General features: G+C 41.3%; 1 protein-coding gene across 1 annotated transcript in view; it reads left to right on the plus strand.

The window, feature by feature from the left end:
- EXOSC7 (exosome component 7) overlaps positions 1-1744 on the plus strand; it is a 742094-nt gene extending 740350 nt beyond the window's left edge. The window contains exon 8 of the mRNA XM_044064669.1: positions 1202-1744. Coding sequence (XP_043920604.1) covers positions 1202-1306 — 105 coding nt within the window. The 3' untranslated portion in view covers positions 1307-1744. The remainder of the gene's footprint in view (positions 1-1201) is intronic.
- Positions 1745-21927: the final 20183 nt, after the last annotated feature.

The following is a 21927-nucleotide window of genomic DNA, read 5'->3' on the forward strand; positions in this document are numbered from 1 at the left end:
AGCCTGCAAGAGGTCGTGACTTGAAAAATTCATGGGATAAAATCACTGACAGCTGTGTTGCCAATGCACTAAGAGCAGGCTACATGGACAAGCAGTGCTCATTTAAGTAGAGCTGTATTGCTGGGCATGACAGATTGGGGCCAATGGTTCTACAGGAAATGGAGTCGTAAGAAATTCAGGCTGGAATTTGGGGGTTGGAGACTTATGACAATGTTCCAGAAGAAGATGACATGACTGCATTTGAATAACTTTTCTGTTATCTGGGCAACAGAATGGATTGCTTCTGCTTTCAGCTGCCAGCAAGCTCATAGCTCTCAACTTTCCATCTCCAAAATGAGGAACACCACCTCTCATAATGTGGAACAAATTTTCAAAATGTGGAATATGTACCAACAGCTTCCTTACAACTTAAACTAGGAAGATCATAGGATGGTTAGAATGGGATATTTTTAATTATATAATAGTTCTTTTAATGAATTAGTATGATTCAGTTCTATTTACCAAGGATATTGGTTAAAATTGTTAGCACACTGAATGTGTGACAATCCCTTTTACTGTGGAACTTCGAGGAACATGAATATTTTAAGACCCCAAATAAGGAACGTTCCTCGTAGTGAGGTACACTTGAGAGGTATGAGCAAGCTCATCAGTTTTTTGACTTTATATTGTATTAAGGTAACGTTTCATTATCAAGGGGTAATTACAAAGTAAGGCCACTAGTTCCCAGACTTTCCATCATTCTTCTCTTACGGTTTGGGTAAGGAATAAAGAAAGCATCACCACTCAAAAACTGGCAGTTATTCACCTGTTTTATTCCCCTCTTCCAATACACATGTATTGAGATTTTTCTGCACTTTCTGTTAAGCATGAAACATTGCACTGTGAAAGCCAAGGTGTAGATATTCTGAAGTTGAAATGTTTGTTCACTGTTTATGTAGAATTCTCACACAGCTGTTAATGCGTTACCTAGAACTGTTGCCCAATAACGGAAAAGTACCAAATAGATGTTGATTTGTGTACATGAATAAATGTAGATTGTTGTACAGGGGGAGATAAATAAAGGCATCCCCTGATAAGCCCTAATGCGTATTTTGGCGGGGGAAAAGTACAAGTCCCGGTCTTATTTTCGGGGAAATACGGTATATATAATACACACACATGTATATAACATGATATGTTAATCAATCCTTTTTATTTTCAGACAGGAAAACGAGTTGGCAAGATTCTGCACACGTCTTTAAGCAGCATTTTGAACAAAGAAGAGAGTCTGGGGAAGAAGCGACAGAAAGTTGGATTCCTTGGATAATTTTGTGACATCTGGATCTGCAGTTAAATAATTTAACTTTCTTTTTTGGGAAGGAAGCATTCTGCATATCTTAATTCACAACAGTATGCTTGCATTATGTGAACAGATATATCCCTACTGCAGCTGTGTACAAACCAAAACAACCAGTTCTTTTTTCTTACTCCACATAAAGTCAGACTCCTTGCCAGTTTTAGATCTCAGCCATACAACTGCAGTGTTTGCCATGTTGTGAACTATCATCAGATGTGTCACGCTTCACACTGATGGTCATTACTTGCAATTGATCAGTTCACCATTATTTTTTCTGCCTAATTTTAGCAGCATCTTGTTTAGTATGTACAGTAATATGGCAGCATGGTACTCATTTATTAATGGAGATCTCCAGATTTGCCAACATTTGGAAACTGTCTTTAAATGGGTCATCTTAAAAAACGTTAACTGATGGTGTAACTCCTTTTATCATTTTTTTACATACATATATATATATATATATATATATATATATATATATATATATATATATATATATATATATAAGCACTCTTCTGTTTGGTTAGCTTGTGGTTTGCAGTTTCTGACATGTATAGCTATGTTGTGATAACATTAGCAGATGTTAACATAACTTAGTGTGCTAAGTATAAAAATAAGCGCATAGTGAATCTGATTCACTATACTTTTGCTTATAGATCTTTTGTCACACATATACACACAAAATACACTGATTCATTGCAATTTATTTTAGATTTTTATGTAGAGCTCCAGGTGTAGTGTGTGTGGGCTATTCACTCTATATTGTCTAACATTTCTTTACAATTTGCGGTCAGTGACTGAACAGCACAACTTTTGTCTTTGTTGTTCAGTCACAAGTTTAGTGAAGACTGGTTTTCTGAAAACTTAAATCATATTAAATATTTTGGAACACATTGTTTTTCCTTCATTTGACTGCAACTCAGGAGGCACTGGAAAGAAGGTTAATGAGTTAAATATATGCAGTACTGTACTGCATGGACTGTCATTAACTCAATGTTTTGATATTTGTCTGGAGGGGGATGTTGGTTAGAAATCTTAGGTCTTTACTGTCTTTCTGTCCTAGGTAGAAGCAGTGCCACTGCCTGTGTGTGAAGGATGGTGAAATTCACTGAAGTTAGGTGCCGTATGTATGAAACTAGATCATTGTGACAACAGATATTGTGGGATAATGGCTTATCTATAATTCTTCAAGGCAGAGACCACTGTGGAGTTTTACTACCTAGAAAGTGGCATTATCCCAGTGTAATGTGATTTTGAATTGCCTTGTTTTTAATGTAAGGCATTCTGTTTTAAGTACATCAGCATCACCATGGTTGTTTTGCTTGTTGGAGAACTGTCCGATGTAGCTTTCATCTTTCAGACTGCTACATTTTATGTAACCATTTCACATTTATATGCAATAAAACATATTTGTATGTTTTCTATAAAACATGTTTAGCAGTCAATATTCTTCTCTAGTAACGGATGCTTATTGCCATCGAAATGTCATAGAGTTTTCTATATGTATTTGATAATGTGTGTTCCTTTCTTCTATCAGTGAAATGAACTTGTAAAATTCTCAAAACTCAAAGACATCAAAGATGTTGTATTTTGTCAATTATTTTTTTCAACACTGCAACCAGTTCAGTACACGAACATTTTCTGTGATGTGTTTTAACTAGTTTATTGCAGCAGTTTGGTTTCCTGCTGTTTCTTGTGATGACAAGCATCTATTTATTTTGAGAAGGGCTTTATTTGTACTTTTTTGGTTGTTTTTTTTTAATTTAGATGTCATTTAAGTTTGTCATCATATGGGCAAAGGAGTACATCCCTAATGCTCAATTAAGGTGAGTAGCACATAGCCACATAAAACTGATCTAGCCTTTTTTGCATATGTATTTTGAAGATAATTACTTAAAAGAAATGAAGCACATCCATCACGGATTGCAGTAGCATGTAGTCATAGCACAGGAAAAACTTTTGTTTTGCTTTTTGTCCTCCTGCTTGTAGTGATATTGCTAATGGAAGACTTGCTTTTTACGTTCACTTGCAGGCATTTCCAGCATCTTAGTATGGGAGAAGAACAAGGTGGAGAGATGTATGGTACAAAATGCACCATTTCCAAACCAGTCTAGACAACTAATGAAGCAGTTTCATTTCACACATACCTTGTCTCTGTTTCAGTTGGGAAGTGTAATGGTTTGCAGGCACTTTTCTGACTAGACCACTGTAATTCTTCAATGGTATTTGTCCCATACAATTTCTTCAAAACATATTTTTGAAGAAGTGCATATATTTCCATGTAGTGTGTTAAGCCTTTTATTCCTACTGTATATATTTTTTTACCGTCCCCAGACTTCTAGTAACATTAGTGTGATGCTGTAGATACCCACTTACCAACATCATGCAGATGCAGGTCTGAATAGGGTTTGTCTTCCTTTTTCCGTACTCTGTGTTCCTTGCTCTAGTACCTTTACACACTTTGTGGTATTTGACACTAAGAGGCCCCAGACCTTCATTGATGGAGCTATGATTTTACAATAATATGCCAGTGAAAGACACTTAAAAAATGTTCTTTGTTTATACCAGTAAGGAGGCCTACCATCTTTCACTTTGATACCCCCCCCCCCCCCCAGCATATATCTGAAGCTCATAGGTGCAAGATCTCCTCCTCTTGTGCATTATAGGGATTGTAGACCAGTGATGGAAAAGTGAAGAATCATCACAATTTACATATTCAAGAACTGTTTTTAAAAAAAAAAAAATCCATCCTTCTCTACACACTCCATGGCCTGGTACTTCTTGATGTAAACATGATTATACAACCTCCAATCCCTGAAAAATACCTTAGACATAGTTTTTTCTTTACCTACAAATACCTGAAAAAAAGTCCAACTGCTAGGAATAAAAGAACTAGATTAATTAAAAAAGCCCCAGAATCCAAAAACAGTTGGATTGTTACCCATCTAAGGACTAGCCAATTACTGTGCATCCTCCTTCCCCATAAGTCTTTTCTTATTGTTCTTTACTGGCATGATTACTTCATTTCCATGTCACTTCCTGCTTGTAAATACAGCACTGCAGCTGACATCATATTTTTGTGTATGGACTTGAGTTGATGGGCCAGTTAGTCAGTACACAGTTTTCTTCCTTTTTTAATTTCTCCAAATCTTTTGGGTTTCTAAGACCATGACAGGAATGGGCCCCTCTCTGCACTACCTGCTGTGTGCCCAGTAATGACGGCTGCTGCAATTCATAAGGAGTTGCATGTATTGGTAACATATCTAAATATGATTGTAAATTCTTTTGCTCCTACTACTATTAGAACTGTCTGAGTATCTTTCTTCCACATTGCTTTTGTTTTGCCTGCAAATCCTGATATTTTATGACTGTGTGTCTTGCTGTATGCAAAACACTGCAGTCACTGGGTGCAGCAATTTCATTGATCAATGCTGCTTTTGTCTTTTCATGGAAAACTATATGCAGTTTTCTAGCATCTGTTTATTAAACTGTTAATGGGTGACTCCATGTGATGTAGATTTAATTTTCTGTGATGCTGATTGGCTCATGTTTCCAGTGTTTTTCAACCACTTCAGTACCATAATGTTTGCACAGTCCCCAGTGCGACAGTCTTGCCACATTATTATGCCTTTCAGAATACAGTCCTTCTGCCATTAGTATGTCACAACCAGCAACGAGGTGTGCAACTATTTCCAGTTCTGTTTTATGAAACCTACACTTGTCTGTTTCTCCCACATCTTCAATGGACTTGTAAAGCAACATGTACGTAGCCTACTATCTTGGGCCACCAATATTTACCTCTCATCTCTTGGTTTGAATTCGCCACTCCTTAATCATTCCTGCATTTGATCCTGATCAACATGAGGTTCTTCCAGAAGTTTCCTACACTTGCAACTATATTTATGCATTTTCCACATTTCTTGCCTTCACACCTGGTCCTTCACCTTATATTCTTTCTTTTGTTGTTTTGGCCACCAATATTCACCTCTCATCTCTTGGTTTGTATTCGCCTCTCCTTAATCATTCCTGGATTCGATCTTGATCAACTTGAGGTTCTTCCAGGAGTTTTCTACAATTGCAAGTATATTTATGCATTTTCCATATTTTTGCCTTCCCACCTGGTCCTTCACCTTATGTTCTTTCTTTTGTTGATGTCCTTCAAGGATGCATCTGCAGTCCTTACAAATGGGTTGTCCTGTCGTCAGGCAGCCCTTCGGTCGGCCGGATTCCAAAGTCTGGGTCTGGCCTCGGCTGGTGTCGCACTTCACCCGACGTCATCACTGCTGGTCTTTGGGTATAAAGGCATCAGCCGACGCCATTTTCCCCAGTCTTTCTTGCCGCGTGGCGCCCGAAGCAGAAGCTGTTCGCAAGTGCCGGTCGGTCAGATCCAGAGATTACTACTACCGAATACTACTCAAGACTTCTAAAAGCTAAGTACCCCGTTGGGGACTCTTTCTTGCCTCAGCCGATGTCAGAAAAAGTGAATAACTGTTTAACTTGTGGTAAACAAATACCTCATAAAGATTTCCACTCTTACTGCTTACCTTGTTTAGGCCCAGACCACGACGTAGCAGCTTGTTTAGCCTGTGCTTCCTTCAACCGACGAACGCTTAGGCGTCGGTCGGAGTTTGCTGAACAGTTTTTCGGCTCAGATTTTGCGTACATTATGCCGTCGGATCCTCCGACTTCTCAAATTGTTAAGAAACGCAAAGAAAAGGACCGACACTCGCGGTCCGCGGTTTCGGCCGAAACCACGGTTAAGCAAACCGCGAATGTCTCGGTTTCGGCCGAAACCGAGCAAACGGTTCAATCTTCAGCCGAGTCCATGACTACTACCGAGGCCCCTTCTACCCTAGTTGAATCGGCCTCTGAAGTTTTGCCTACTACTGTGGTTTCTCAAGAATTATCGGACACCATCCCTTTGGATGTCTCTACCCCAGCACGTGGTGCTGCTAGGCCTCCTGCAGCAATGTCTATAAAGGCCTTTGCCAGGGCTAAAGCAGCCAAAACTGCTAAGTCTGTGCCTGTTAAGCCCCCCTCTCACAGGCCCAGTTCCAGTTCCCAAATGCTTACTCTGGCAGAGGATCTCATCTCTTTAATAAGGGGATCCCAATCTCACCTAGACAGGGCCTCTCAACCTCCAGAAAAGAGACCTAGAGCAGAGCCCCCTGAGCCAGTGTCCTCCGATGACTCTTCTGATGATACAGACAATACAGACCATCCAGAGGCTCCTTTTTCTACTTATGAAGATTCCGATGCTGAAGAATCTATTCCTTCTGCCTCTCCACCAGAGGAATTTTCCTTTGGGGAAACCTTACATGCCATGAGAGAGCAATTCCAATGGCAGGGACAAGATTTCTCAGATTCAAGAAAAAGGCTTAGGACCTTTTTACATTTACCGCAACATAGGCCCTTAGCTATACCTCCAGTTCTTCCTGTTGTGGATGATGCATTTAATGATGCTTGCACTGCTCCTGATACTTTACCTCCAGCCCCTGCTAAGCCCGATAGGTTTTACAGGGTACCGGACACTCATCACCACTTATACAAGGCTCCTTTGCAGATCCTGAGACTATCTCCCAGGGGCCTAAGGCAGTAGCTTCGACCTCAGCGAAAACCCTCTCCCTTCTGAAAGGGAATCCAGGTCCTTAGAGAGATGGGGTAAAACAGTATACACCTCTGCTACTCTCTCAGCTAGAGCTTTGAACTGTCAGTTTCATATGATCCAATACCAAGAGTTTATGCTTGATCAGTTAACTAAGAAACTGTCCTCTGATGATTCCTTAGATAAGAAATATGTTCTAGAAATGGTGAATAACATTCAGCAGGTTAGTAACCATTCTTTAAAATGTGGCTATGATGCACTGGAGGCTTCATTTAGATCAGCCATGACTGGCACAGTTATAAGAAGGCATGCATGGTTGAAAGAACAGGTCTTGCCGGATCATGTTAAAGCAAAGCTATTAGATGCTCCTATGGATAAGGTCAGTCTATTTGGCTCTCCTGCCCAACAGGTAATGAAGAAAATGGAAGAGAAGGCAAAATCTGTACAAACAGTTAAAGATTTCTTACAGGTTCAGCCCCCAAGGTTTAGCAGGAACTGGCCTTCCAAAAATTGGTCCTTTCCAGACTCCTCTAAAACTCAGAGAGGCAGGAATAGACGTTCCAGAGGCAGAAATAAATCCAGAGGAGGTGCCTACAGGGGACGCCAGTGGCAAGGCAATAACCAGCGAGGCACAGATACAACCACTACCACTGCAACAGGACAATCACAGTGACTTGGCTCTGACACCGCCTTCCAGGGAACAAATAGCAGCACCCTTAGGCGGAAAGTTAGCCTTATTTTCAAAAAAATGGCACTATATCACAAGAGACAAGTGGATTTTGCAAACTATAGACCAAGGCTACAGGTTTCATTTCCACACCTTACCAGTAAAAAGAGGAATGCCAAACCTTCCACCAAATCAAAAGACAGAAGCTGTAAAACAAATAGCTCAATTAACAAAGATGAGAGCTGTGGAAAGGGTACCACCTACAGAACAGGGCAAGGGATTTTTCTCCAGACTCTTCCTAGTACCAAGAAAAGAGAAAAGTTGGAGACCTATTCTCGACCTGTCCGCTTTAAACACATTCATCATTGTTCCAAAATTCAAAATGCTGACCCTCCAGCAACTTCTTCCCATGCTGGGCAAGGAGTTTTGGCTGGTAACTCTAGATCTCAAGGAGGCATACCTGCACGTCCCCATACGACCAAATTGCAGAAGATACCTCAGATTTCTTGCAGGATCAGAGCATTATCAATTCTCAGCATTGCCCTTTGGCTTATCTACTGCGCCCAGAGTGTTCACGAAATGCCTGGCATCAGTAATCGCTCACTGCAGGCTTCAGGAAATCCAAATTTATCCATACCTGGACGACTGCCTGATACAAGCGGACAACAAAAACAAGCTGACACAAGACTTAAAAAGAGTCATTTGCTTACTACAACCCCTGGGATATACAGTCAATTTAAAAAAAGTCAAGACTGATACCATCCCAAACAAGAACATTCTTGGGTGCAGAATTGGACACAGTAAAACAGATGGCATTCCTAACTGCAGAAAAACAAGAACAACTTCCTCTTTACTTCTTGGCATTAACAAAGCAGAACAAACTAACAGCAAGGAAAGTACTGCAGGCCTTGGGCTTCATGGCATCCTGCATAATCCTGGTTCCCCATGCCAGACTGCATATGAGAAAGCTACAGTGGTACCTAAAGAATTTATGGTCTCAACACAGGCACAGCTTAGAAACCGAAATACCACTAATCCCATGCCTGAAACAAGAGTTCCTATGGTGGGCTCAGGCATGCCAGTCAAACCCAGGTTTGTCCTTCCACAGCATTCAAACAAGCAAAACCATCACAACGGACGCCTCAGACCTCGGTTGGGGGGCCCACATGCTGGACAAGTGCATTCAAGGCTTATGGACTCCAGATCAGCTGCACCTGCACATAAATCAAAAAGAAATGCTGGCAGTAAAACTAGCAATCCAGATCTTCAAGGCCATCACAAAGAAATGGGGAATGCCACAAATAGACCTATTCGCATCCCCACTCAATCACCAGCTCAAGAAATTCTGCACAAGGACATACCACCCACTTGCTTGGAAGGTGGTCTCTCTATCCTTCAGCTGGAAAGGCCTGACAGCATATGCATTTCCACCTCTTCCTTTGATGCACAAGGTACTACTGAAAATCAAAGAGGAACGTCCAAGGATAATTCTGATGGCTCCAAATTGGCCAAGACAACATTGGTATCCATTACTGAGGAGCATGTCTCGGGGGGGAAACGTGGACACTACCCCTGATTCCTTTGATGTTAACTCAGAGCGACTACAACATCCTGCATCCAAACCTGAAAACTCTGCAAATGACTGCCTGGAACATATTACATAAGAGCAACTAACCCAGATTTATCCCAAAGGGTTAAAGACATTATCCTTGAGGCCCGCAGACCTTCAACAAGAAGGAACTATGCAGGAAAATGGAAAAGGTTTGTCATTTGGAGTTCTGAAAGAGGGAAAGATGTGTCAAAGGTAGATATTGCCAACATCCTGGAGTATTTGGCATAGCTTCTCCATACAGGCCTGTCCTATTCCTCCAAGATACATGCATCAGTTATTTCTGCAGAATACAGCTTCGATCCCCCTGTCTACTCACATCCTCTACTCAGGCAGTTTCTGAGAGGAATTAAGAATGTAAAACCTCCTAGGAAACCACCATTACCAGCATGGGACTTGAACTTTGTGCTAGAAAAATTGACACTCCCTCCATTCGAACCAGCAGCAACAGCAGATCTTCAACACCTATCCTGGAAAACTGCTTTTCTACTGGCAATTAATTCAGCAAGAAGGGTTTCGGAACTACAGGCTTTAATGGCAGTACAACCCTTCCTAATCTTCCATCAAGATAGTGTCCATGAGAACTAATCCTACATTTATGCCTAAGGTGGTATCCAGAGTGTCTCTAAACCAGGCAGTCCACCTACCTACCTTCTTTCCCAATCCACAGAACAGGGGGGAAAGACTGCTGCATACCTTGGATGTACATAGACAGTTGCGCTACTACCTGGACAGAACCAAGGGCAATAGAAAAACTGACCAGCTTCTAGTAGCAAATGCAACAGGAAGGGAAGGAAAAGCAATTTCCAAACAGACAATTTCCAAGTGGATAGGAAATTGCATAAGATTCTGTTACTCCTACCATGGAAAGCAAATTCCACAGAACATAAGGCCTCATTCTACAAGGGCTACAGCCACTACCACAGCTTTTTTATGAGGAGTGGCTACCAAGGACATTATAGAGGCTGCTACTTGGACCTCCGTGCATACATTTGCCTAGCATTATAACTTACTTCCCGAGCAGGGTTTGCCACTGCTGTTTTGCAAGGGATCCTAACTACACCATAATTTCTTCTTCCTCCTCCCCTAGTTTGGCTATGGTATTCTACCCATTTGTAAGGACTGCAGATGCATCCTTGAAGGACATAGTACAGTTTTGTACCTACCATAAATGTAGATGTCCGAACAGGATAGCATCTGCAGTCAGGATCACCCACCCTCCTTCCCCTCTGTGGTACTCCTAGGGTATTTGCCCACCCAATAGCTAGCTGGGGGGATCTCTTATGGTGTATTTGTTTGTATATATGTACATACATGCTTATTTTTTGTGTTTGCCTTCTACTTTTTTGGAAACATTGGCATTTATCCAAAAATTTAGCTATCCAAGAGGGCAACTGGCATCTGGGGCAAGAAACACTGAGGAAAATGGCGTCGGCTGATGCCTTTATACCCGAAGACCAGCAGTGATGACGTCGGGTGAAGTGCGACACCAGCCGAGGCCAGACCCAGACTTTGGAATCCGGCCGACCGAAGGGCTGCCTGACGACAGGACAACCCATTTGTAAGGACTGCAGATGCTATCCTGTTCGGACATCTACATTTATGGTAGGTACAAAACTGTACTTTTTGGCACATTCAGTTGCTGCCTGATTTTTATCTACTTCTAGTTTGATTTCCATTCCTGCTTGACACCGACATGCTTCTGCTAGACTAAGCAGGGGAGGGGGGACATCTTAGATTTATTCTCCTCGTGATTCAAAACTTTCAATACGTTTGAGTCTTGTGAGGTCCGCAGATATTTGTGCAGTCCAACGATCGTTTTCCTGTCTAATCTGTCCAACACATTTTGGGGCCAGTCAATCACTCCAAAACTGTAAGTAAGGACAAGAAGAATAAATTGATTTATAGCTTGTTTTATTCACATTTGTTTGTTTTATTGTTGATCCATTATCAGTTCCCAAATATTTATACATGCCCTCTTCCTCAAGTTCTTTTATAGCTCCTTCTTGTCCCAAACTGATGTTTTCTTGGTGGTGCAGTTTTCCTGCTTTAAAGGTTGCTTTTGCACATTTAGCAAGATGAAGTGACATTCTTATATCATCTAAAAAAGTTTTGACAACTTGCAGTTGTGCTTTCAGTTCCTTATCTAATGAGCTATACAGTTTTAAATCATTGACAAAGAGAAGATGAGAAGTCTTTACTCTTTATTGTTTTCTAGGAGTCAAATTATAACATGGCCTAATATCCCCCTTTGAATTTTTATCCCTGGAGTAATTGTCCTTTATCGTGGCCTAATTTCAAAGTGGTCTGCCACTGTAATGTAGTCAGTCAGTGTTGGATGTATCTTATACATTTCTTGTAACTTTTTATCCATGAGTGCGGGATACTATCAAATGCTTTTTAAATTCAATCCATGCCATACTTAGATTCTTTCCCTTTTTACAGTTCTCCACTATGACTTTAACAGCAAATGATCCTTTGTTCCATATAACTTTCTTTTATTACCCTTTTGTTCTACTTGCATAATTGAGTATTCTTCTGAATGACTATCAACTCTGTCTGCATCAGTTCCAGTGTATAGTTTATATGTTGTCTGAATGCAAGTTTGTCTATAATTTTTAGGGTAGCTTGCAGGTTCACTGTTAAGTAGGAGCATTGTTTTTTTCCTGTTGGCCAGATTGGTGTCTGTTCGATGTGTCCATGTAAATAGGTCTTACTCATGGCTAAATCTTCGTGCAGAGATGTTAGTACTTTTAACCAGAAGTTAGGTACTGCATCTGGGCCTGGGGTTTTCCATTTAGAGGCTTTTCTTAACTTTGTTTCAATCTCTCTGGCTGTTACTTGATTCCATTTCATATCCTGTACTTTAAACTTCTTATTCTTTCTTTTACTTCTTCTATACATTTAGCATCTTTGTTGTGTTCCACAAGATCTTCATAAATACTTCTCCAAAATGTATCTATCTTTTCTTTGGTGGTCTTTCAATTCCTTTTATCTTTTTCCCAATTTTCTGTAAAACTTTTTGGGTCATCAATAAATTGCTTATTTTGTACTTTTCATAATTATCTCCGAATCTTCTAAGTTTTTCTGCTTGTGCTGAGATTTTGTGTATTTGTGATAGTGCATGATAGATCCTGATCTGTTCTAATACTGCGCATTGCTTTTATCACTTCTGTCTTTCTAAGTATATTTGTTCGGTTTCCTCTTCTATACTCTTCTAACAGTGACACTTCTTGTCTTAATTGCTTTTATAATTTTCTGTATTCAATACTTCTATGATGATATTCGATTTTTCCCCTTCCTTTCCCTCACTAACCTGTGTTCTTTTGGTAGAATTTTTATCAGTTATTAATTTAGCTGTAAAATAATATATCCTGTTTACTTCTGTTATATAGCATGGATCTCTGTGAACACTCCTAATTACTGTATTCATTTGTTTTGTCAATTTCTGACTTTTTGGGAATTATTGACCTGCAGTCTATTTCTTTCGTTGATCTTAATACGTCTCTCTCTATTAAATCAAGTAACTCTCTTCTCTTAGATCATTTTCTTTTAAACTGAGGGCACGTTTTTTGTTTTCCATCTCCTGCGGGCATTCTATAGAAAGTTCTGTAGCATCTTCTTGTGGCACATTCTCTTCAGTTTCATCCTGTGCCATCTGTTGATCTGTCATGTGGGAGCTCACTTGACCTATCACTCCTCAACATTGACTGCGTCAGAGTTTTCACAGTTTTCTGTTCCTTCCTTTGCTATCCAGCTTCAAGTGAATGTTTATACTGGTTTCCTGTGGAAGGCTCCAAAATATCTTAGGTTCATAGGTTCATACTAGGCTATCTGCCCTAGGGCATTTATAAGCCTAGCCAGAGTGGGTTTGGCTTTCGCCACCCATTTTAAATTAATTTTGCTATGCCCTTTTTCGAGGTTAGTATACTGTGCCTCTGTCTAACAGTGACACAGAAGTGATACCCGGGGTAGACCTACGATCTCCCATCCAGTCATCAAGATTCCTCTTGAAGAGAGTCAATGAGGGACTCTGCCTAACCTGGACTGGGATTTTATTCCAGAGTGAAGGGAGCCTCTGGGTTATGAATCTGTCCCTCCAGCATGTCCTATTTATTTCAGTGCTGAGGTTCAAGTCTCTTGAGCGCGTAGCTCTATGGGATTTGGATTTTCTGAGGTGCAGCATGTCCATTAATTCCGGGTTGGACATGGCTTTCTACATCAGGCACAGATCGCCTCTGAGCAGGCGGTATGCCACTGAGTACAGCTGGAGTTTCTTTAACCGGGCAGCATATGGCATCTGTTTGAGCCCTTTGATCCTCTTGGTGAGGTACTTTTGGGGTCTTTCCAGTTGCTGCAGGTGTCTGGTAAGGTACATCCCAAAAGGGGCATTGTACTCAATTATGGGCCTGATGAGGGATGAGTAAAGAGGCACAATGACCTCCCCTGATCTAGATGTGAATCCCTTCATGATTAGGTGGGCTATATAAAATGTTTTTCTAACCACTTTGGCCACGTGGTTGTCAAATGAGAGATTGCTATCAACTTGGGTCCCCAGGTCCCTAATTACTTCTTCTGTACTTAATGGATTACCACCTATGTGGTAATTTGTGGGCACTTTGTTTTTGCCAAAGGGGATGACTATACACTTTTTGGCGTTTAGCTTGAGGCCATGGCTCTGGCACCAGTTGTCTGTTTCTATGAGGCCCTTTTGGAGGATGCTTGTGTCGGCTGGAGAGTCGATTATGGCGCCCAGTTTGCAGTCATCTGCGAACTTGGTCAGCCACAGTCCTTCCATGTTTGCCTGTACCTCTGAGAAATATATACTGAACAAGAGAGGTCCCAGGACTGAGCCTTGTGGGACGTCACTTGTAACTGGTTTGGAGTCTAACATGGCTCCAGCAATTCTAACCATGTGGGTTCTGTCTTTGAGCCAGTTTGCAACCCATCTAGTGACATAGGGGTTTATACTTAAGCTGGTGAGCTTATCTATAATGCCCGAGTGGGGTATTGTATCGAAGGCTTTTGCGAGGTCCAGGTAGGCTGTGTGGACCACCTTCCCCTCGTCAATGGCCTTGGTGACTGTTTCAAAGAAATCAACCAGGTTTAAGAGGCAGGACCTGCCCTTAAAGCCGAACTGGGTAGGATCCAGTGTCTGTAGGTCCCCAATATCTTTATTTATGAGGTCCATGATGATCCTTTCCATAGCTTTCCAGACCAAGCTAGTCAGGCTTTTGGGGCGATAGTTTCCAGGATCCGTTGAGGCACCACCTTTGTGGAGAGGGACCACTGTTGCTGTACGCCACTCTTTGGGTACATATCCTGTAGTAAGGCTGAGATTGAACAGTAGTTTTATGTTTGGGTTTAGCTCTTCTTGGAGTTTATGTAGGACACAGCCCGGGACACCGTCTGGTCCCATTGATGCTGTGTTTTTTGCTTTGGAAAGGGCGGCTCTTACCTGAGCATCTGAGATGTCGGGGGCAGCACTGTGCTGGGATAGATATTCGCCCTTTTGGTGGGGAGGGGGGGGGGAGTTTGCGCTGAACCTGTCAGCTAGGATGTTGGCAATGTCTGTGGGTTTGGTGTATTTTTTGTCATTTTGGACTAATTCTGAGCATATCTGGGAATTCCCACCCAGGTTCCTAACATAACTAAAGAAAGCCTTGTGATTATTCTTAGTGTCCTGTGCAATGTTTCACTCGAAGCTGGCCTTATGAGTGCCCGTAGTTTTTTGCTAATACTGATCAGAGATGCCTTCCCTTTGTGGGATTTTGCTCTATCATGTAGTAGCTTCCTCCTTCTATTGTATAGTTTGTTTATGGCTGGGGTCCACCTGACAGGACGTCTGCCTTTGGAGGATTGAGTCTTGGTTTTATTTGGGATTGCATGATCCATACATTCCTGAAGGTGTTCATAGAATACGTTTATAAAGGATTCTGCGGTCTGGGACGTATTTTCCACAGGCCCGGGGGCTTTGAAGGATTCCACCTCTGTTTTGAGGAGTGTGAAATTTGCTTTAGAGAAGTTTTTCACTGTGGTTTTCTGGGCAGGGGGTGGGGTTGGGATGTGAATATCCAGTGAGATTAGTTTATGGTCTGATCTTACCAATGAGGGGTACACTTCTGGACTGGAGCATAGAGTCCCCATGTTGGTGATGATCAGGTCCAGTATGTTTTCCCCTCTTGTGGGAGTGGTAACAAGTTGTTCCATAGCATTTGAGTTTATAAATTCTAGGAACCTTTGGGCTAGAGTGTTGGAGCTAGAGTAATGCTCCCAATCTATGTTTGGGTAGTTGAAGTCGCCCAATATAATGGTGTTTGGAGAGACCTTCATATTTTCCAGTGTTCTCAGGAAGGCCGAGTGGGGTTCCTGGGTTTGGGAGGGTGGTCTGCAGCAGGCTATAAACTTGAAGGCAGTTTTACCCACTGTTAGTTGCATATGGATAGTCTCTGATGCTTTGTGCTGTGCCACCAACCTGGAGGTGTGGGTATCTTTGACGAATATTGATACTCCCCCTCCTTTTGTGGTTCGGTCCAAGTTTTGGGGCCGAAAAGCATGGTATGAGGTATAACCTGGTAGTGGTGGGGTGCTCTCGGGAGCCTTGAACCAGGTTTCTGTTACTGCACAGATATTGATGTTCTCCATGCTAAGGAGAGTTTTGAGTGCGTGCATCTTGAGGTTTAGAACTCTGGCGTTGAGTAGCATTACTCTTAGTTTCTTATCCCTTGTGATGCCTATGGAGGTGGGTTTGTCTTCTGAGCCTTGCCTAAAAAAGGCAGTATGGGGGTAGCAAGAGCCTTTGCCAATATCCGAAAGCCCAGGGGTGACAGGTGCAAGCCGTCCCTAGCGAAGCATCATGGCTTGTCGAGCATGTCTTCCCAGGCTGACAGGCATTGGATCTCCTTTGAATGACACCAATACTTAAGCCAATTGTTGAAATTGATCATCTTGTCTTCATATTGTGGCATCATTCTTGGTGAGGGTAAGATGCTTCTCAAGGTCAGGGTCATACCGGCCTGGGCTACATGCTCAGAGAGCTCCTCTATGTCTCTCTTCATGTAGTTCAGGGAAGTACGTCTCAGGTCATTCACACCAGCATGGACAATGACTGAGTCATATTTGTACTTGCCTTGGAGTGACCTGAGTGCGTGTGTTATGTGGCGGATCCTAGCGCCCGACAGGCAGTTCACCGTGACCTTCTCCTTGTTCAGCCTTGTGAGCGGGACGTCAGTGTGCCTGAGGATAGTCACCTATTACAAGTGTATCAGGTGTGGTGTTTATCCTTAAGGGCTGTGACTGTTCGGCACACTGGCTTTGTGAGCTATGTGTTGCACGTGTTTTGTTTTGGGGTAGCGGTTGCTTGGGTGTCTGCTTTGGAGGTCTCTGCTGCTTAGGCAGATTTTTATTTAGAGCCTCTGAGTATGTTTTTGTGTGTTTGTGTTTGGTTTGCTGTCGTGGTAGGTCTATGTGAGACTGGAATTGTAGTGAGTGTGGTTTCCTTCTCCTCCTGACTGGTTACGCCAGTACTGAGTTGAGAGAGCTTAGCCTCCAGTTTGGCTATATGGTTGCATCTCTCACATGTGTTGGAATTTGTTGGGAGGAGAAGAGAGTTGTCTGTGTACATGAGGCAGTTGTAACATTGCCTCAAGATTCCCAGATTCACCAGCTGGACCGGAGAGGAGATTGACAACTGACCTTTGGAGTTGCTAGAATAGTATTGGGAATTCCTTTATAATTGAAAAAAAGGGCCAATGTGGAACAAGGTACTCAAGGGGAGTTTGTGAGGGTGGAGTGCTTTTAATTTTTTAGTGCTGACTTAGTGAGCAAGTGCCAGGTAACTTAAATTCAATGTGTTACAGGTAACTTAAATGCAAAAACGACAAACAGCAACTTTCTTTCAAGTGAACCAAGGAAATAAGTACAGTAAGCAATGCAGATATCACTAGGGATCCACAGAAGCGCTGAAAAGCCACATTTTAGGTGGAATTAGCATTTCAGGGAAATAAGCAAACAAACAACAAGCATACAAACAAAGCTAGATTCAGCAGGCCTGGATCTAGTCTATGCTACAGCAAACAAGGTGTACCAATTTCGGTAAGAAACAGTTCAAATATGCAGGCACTATAAGCCTTTAACCAGGAATTCCCAGTTCAGAAGGGCAGAGTCCAGCCTCTCCTCTCACAAGAGTGTAGACCATGAACCCTCTTAATGTAAAATAACTGGCCTGAAGCCCAAGTGCTTAAACCAGAATTAATACACTTTTAGAATAACAGACACTGAGCCCTCAATCAGCAGTTCCCAACTTAGAAGGATGTAAGCTACCTGTTCTGCCACTACAGTGCAGACCACAAACCTACTTAATGTAAAACAACTGGTCTGAAGCCCAAGTGCTTAAACTAAAAGGCTTAGAATGAGTTACACCAAGCAGTAATAAATACAATTGAGTACTTTTAAGATGACGCAAAAGCAAAATAAAGTAGGAAGAAACACAAATACAGTAAAAGCAGATACATTTTTTTTTTTAACTGGAAAGAGAGAAAGGAAAGAGGAAAGGAAAGAGAGAAAGGAGTAGCAGAAACTAAGCTGATTGGCCTTCTCAAATGTTCTCCCTGTACTGGGTAGAATGAGGTAATGACACTAGACTGGGAGGAGGGTCCCAGATCAAATTTACACTAGGGGCGGGCAACTGCAAAGCCACCAACTATAAAAACACTGTACCAACAGAGAGGGAGGGTGGAAAACAAACTGCAGAAATGTTTCTCACAGCTCATATTGCACCTGACCAATTGCTTTCTGTCCCACTGATTTCCCCTTAATTTGGATATCCATTGCTCTATCCTGTTGTGTTGCTTTCTGAATTAGATTTTTTGTACTGAATCCTTCACTTCGCAGGTACTCCATAACCTCATTTTCCATTTCTTTAACGTCTTCATTACTAATCTCCTTTTGTACTTTCTCTTTGTCTTCTTATTTTTTGTATTGTAAAGTTTTCCACATCCAGATTATTTTGCCTGTATTTCTCTTCAAATATCTGTGGTGTTGCTCTACTTTGTATTGATTTAGTTTTGTTTTCTCCTTTGCATGGATATTGCACCATGTTAAATCTGTTTTTTTCTTTCCCATGTGCATATTTCTTCTTCAGATGTCTCCTGGTGCTACATATAAAGAAATCCCAATCCCTCCGCTCTACACACTCCAGAGACCTCAGCCTCATTACCCCAATCAACAGAACAAGCTGGAGAGGGACAGGTTCATAACCCAGAGACTGCCCATGCTATGGAATAGACTACCCATAGATGTCAAGCAGAGTGCCTCACTGGCCCTCTTCAAGGGAAATCTTGATGAGTGGATGGGAAATAGAAAATTCATCCCGGGGATCACTACAGTGGCTCTACTTGACCGATGCACTGGGAACTAAGGTCGGGTGGCACGATGCCAGGGTAATCCTATGAGCTAGGCTTGTAAAGGCTCCAGGGCCCATTAGCCCAGTACACACTTATGAACCTGATATTCCTGTTTCTCATTACTTTGGACACTCATTCCATCATGCTGTGAATGCAACCTGTTAGACCTTCTACACCAAATCCTTCACTTCGCAGGCACTCCATAACTTCAATTTCTATTTTATAACTTCTACTTTACTAATTTTCTTTTCTACATTCCCTCTTTGTGATATTTTTTATTGTGAAATTTTCCGTATCTGGATGCGTTTGCCTCTGTTTCTCTCCAAATATCTTCGGGGCTGCCCTTCTTTATATTGATTAATTTGGCTTTTGCTTTTTGCCCAAGTATTGCACCATATCAGCGCTCTTTCTTTCCCATGTCCATATTTCTTTTTTATATTTTTCAAAAATCTCCAGGTTTTGTTTATATTTTCAAATTTCCTGCTATGCTTCTTTTTCCAAACAGATCAAAGTTTCTTGGCCTGTATACCTTTTTTCACATATCTGTTATATTAATGAACACACATTTTTATTTGAAGCTTCTGACAGTTTTTCTTGTTGAAGTATTTTTTCCTCTAATGTCTCTCAGTCTTTTTGTACATCTTGTGCCTTGAAATTCTGTGTTTTTTGCATAATAGTGACGATACATAATTTCTTTCTTATCCTCAGTAGTCCAGTCTATCGTCTTTATGGCTGTTCTTTGGCCTGTCAGTTTTTGTGATTTTTGTGGATGGCTACTTCCTTCTACAACAGGGTGGGCATTCTCCCCCTGGGCTTGGCCTGGCTCCATTTGGAATGTTTCCATATTTTGAGGATTCTACACTGTAATTTTTTCCAATCCTGGCATCAGTGCACCTACAAGGATTAGGCACTTTTTATCCTAGGGCTTGTGCACACAGCTGTCTTTTTTTAATTTTTGACCTACTTCTCTCCATGATGTATGCTATATAAATACAGTCTATGTTTCCGTGTTGTGTTGGTAGATTTTGTGCAAAACAGGGTCCACATCATGAAGGTAATCACCAGGACTTGAGGATGAATTCATTTTCAGCAATACTGCTCTCCTTTTCTTGCTGATTTTTATCATCTCTCCATTCAGACCCTGTGGAAGGAATGATGATCAACAAACAGCTTTAATGGTATATAGGTAGTAGTACCCTGCTACTCTCCAACTGTCAGACTGTCAAAGCTCAGAACTCCTTCCACTGCCTGTTTGTGATGGATAACCACCAGTTACCTGGCAAACCATCACTTCACACTCAGATTGCTTACAGTGTTCTTCTGCCACAGTCAGAGAAAGATCTCTTGAAATATTGCTTCTCTCAAACTAGACGATGGCTGCAGAGCTCAGATAAGGAACTCCTTTTGGATGCTGTTTCCTCTCTCTGACTTTTAATGTCATTGCTTGAATAGTGTATAGTGCTGCTTTGATTGTTTTACTTTTATTCAAAAATGTGCATATGCTTCTGTTTGGCTAGCACAGTAAAGCCTGTTGATAAAGTCTCGTTTGGAAGTTTTGACAGGAAAAATTGTTGATTTTGTTTTGTTTTTTTGTTTGTTTTTTTCTTTTTTTTTTTTGTTTTTTGTTTTTTGGGGGTGTTGCAGTTGAGGTGATAACATTTTAAACAATTGTTTCATTTAAAGTGTGAGTTTGCACCATTTTGTATATAAAACCTTTCTGATAGGACATTTTCATCAGTAGCTGATTTATTTCTTATCTAAAACTGTTTAGGCTGCATACATTCATTTTCTGAAACTAGCCTTTTTTTCTTTTCTCTCTTTTTTTTTTTTTTTCTTTTGCAAAATTAGAATACTGTGCATCGGTATATATTTGTGCTTGCATCTGTGTTGCAGAAACTGTCATTTTATTCAGTGCAGTATTTGGAACAGTAACCTCCTGAAGAAATAGACTTCGGTTTGCTTTTCATGTTAAATACTTCTGACAGGAATTTTTTCACCAGTTCATGATTTATTTCTTGTCTAATACTGTTTTTGGCTGTAGCCATTCATTTGGACTGACACTAGTTTTTTTGTAACAAACCTATTGGACTTTTATGCCTGCATTTTGTGCTTTGAACTGTGTTACTGAAAATGCTGTCATTTCTCAGTGCAGTGCTCAGAATAGTATCCCTACAGTAATAGTCCTTAGAATGTTATTTAGTCGTAGAATGGAGGGATTTGTCTCTCTTATTGGGCTGACCATGCAGCTGTAATTGGTATTGAGATGGCTAGTTTCTTTTCCCCTGACTTGATAGACTCAGACCCCCCCCCTGCCCACCATATTCCCCATCTGTAACTAAAAAAATGAGAAAATAATTTAAAAGTATACCTCAGCTTATGATTTGTGACACAGCAGTAGCCTTTACTTTGGTTAGGCTGCCAGGCCACTCGCTTTGTTACCTCAAGGTCCCCTGGGGAAGTAGTTTTAGTACCACAACTGTGTATGACATGAGGGTCAGTCATCCTCTCGGGCCGCACCATTGCCTGCTGCAGGCATGGGAGAACCAAATCATTTAGGTGCAGGAGAAGACAGAGGTGCAAAATCTGTTGTCAGTATTGATACTCCCACTTGTATAGCATAGTGTGTACCAAAATGAGACAGAAGAAGGTAGTGGGACAGCAGTCTGAAATTTTTTTCACCTGAGATGATGGTTGTTTCTAGATCCATTGTTCAAGCAGTTGACTCTGGGGTGCATACCTGGGTTATGAGTATTGCTGGCTCTTCCACCAGTGATCAGTCTGCTCCTTTAAAGGACATTCTGTGTCGGAGGACTCTGACCGGTCTGAGTCAGATTTTTCTGATGATTAACAGGTATGGGTACCCAAACATATGATGCGATGTCATTGTCGCCTTTATTCTCACTGATGGGTTGGATCCTATATATCGGATCCTTCTCAACCTTTTACAAAAGCTCAAGCCTTCAGTAAAGCTTGCGGGCATTCTCCCTTACCCACAGTGCAACTCTATAACTTTCCAAGATTTCGTTTGCCGCTCTGCGAAAGACGTGGCTCTTAAGCAAGCTCTGGGCTAAGTGTTTTCTTTATTATTTAAATCTCTTAAATTTAGACCGTTTATTGTTAGTCTAGTAAGGTTACTATCCTTTCATATATCCTTGCCCAACTTTGTAGTTATAAAGAGTTGAGTGTATTCCCTTAACGTCCGTTTAAGTTAGAGGACGTTTGCCAACATCCATTTAAGTTAGAGGACATTTATTCCTTTCCTTTCCTTTCTTCTTTCTGTTATCTCCTTTATCATCCATTTGAGTT

This window comes from Protopterus annectens, chromosome 3.part0 (assembly GCF_019279795.1).
Source record: "Protopterus annectens isolate FY-2018-M chromosome 3.part0, PAN1.0, whole genome shotgun sequence".
Lineage (NCBI taxonomy): Eukaryota > Metazoa > Chordata > Ceratodontiformes > Protopteridae > Protopterus > Protopterus annectens.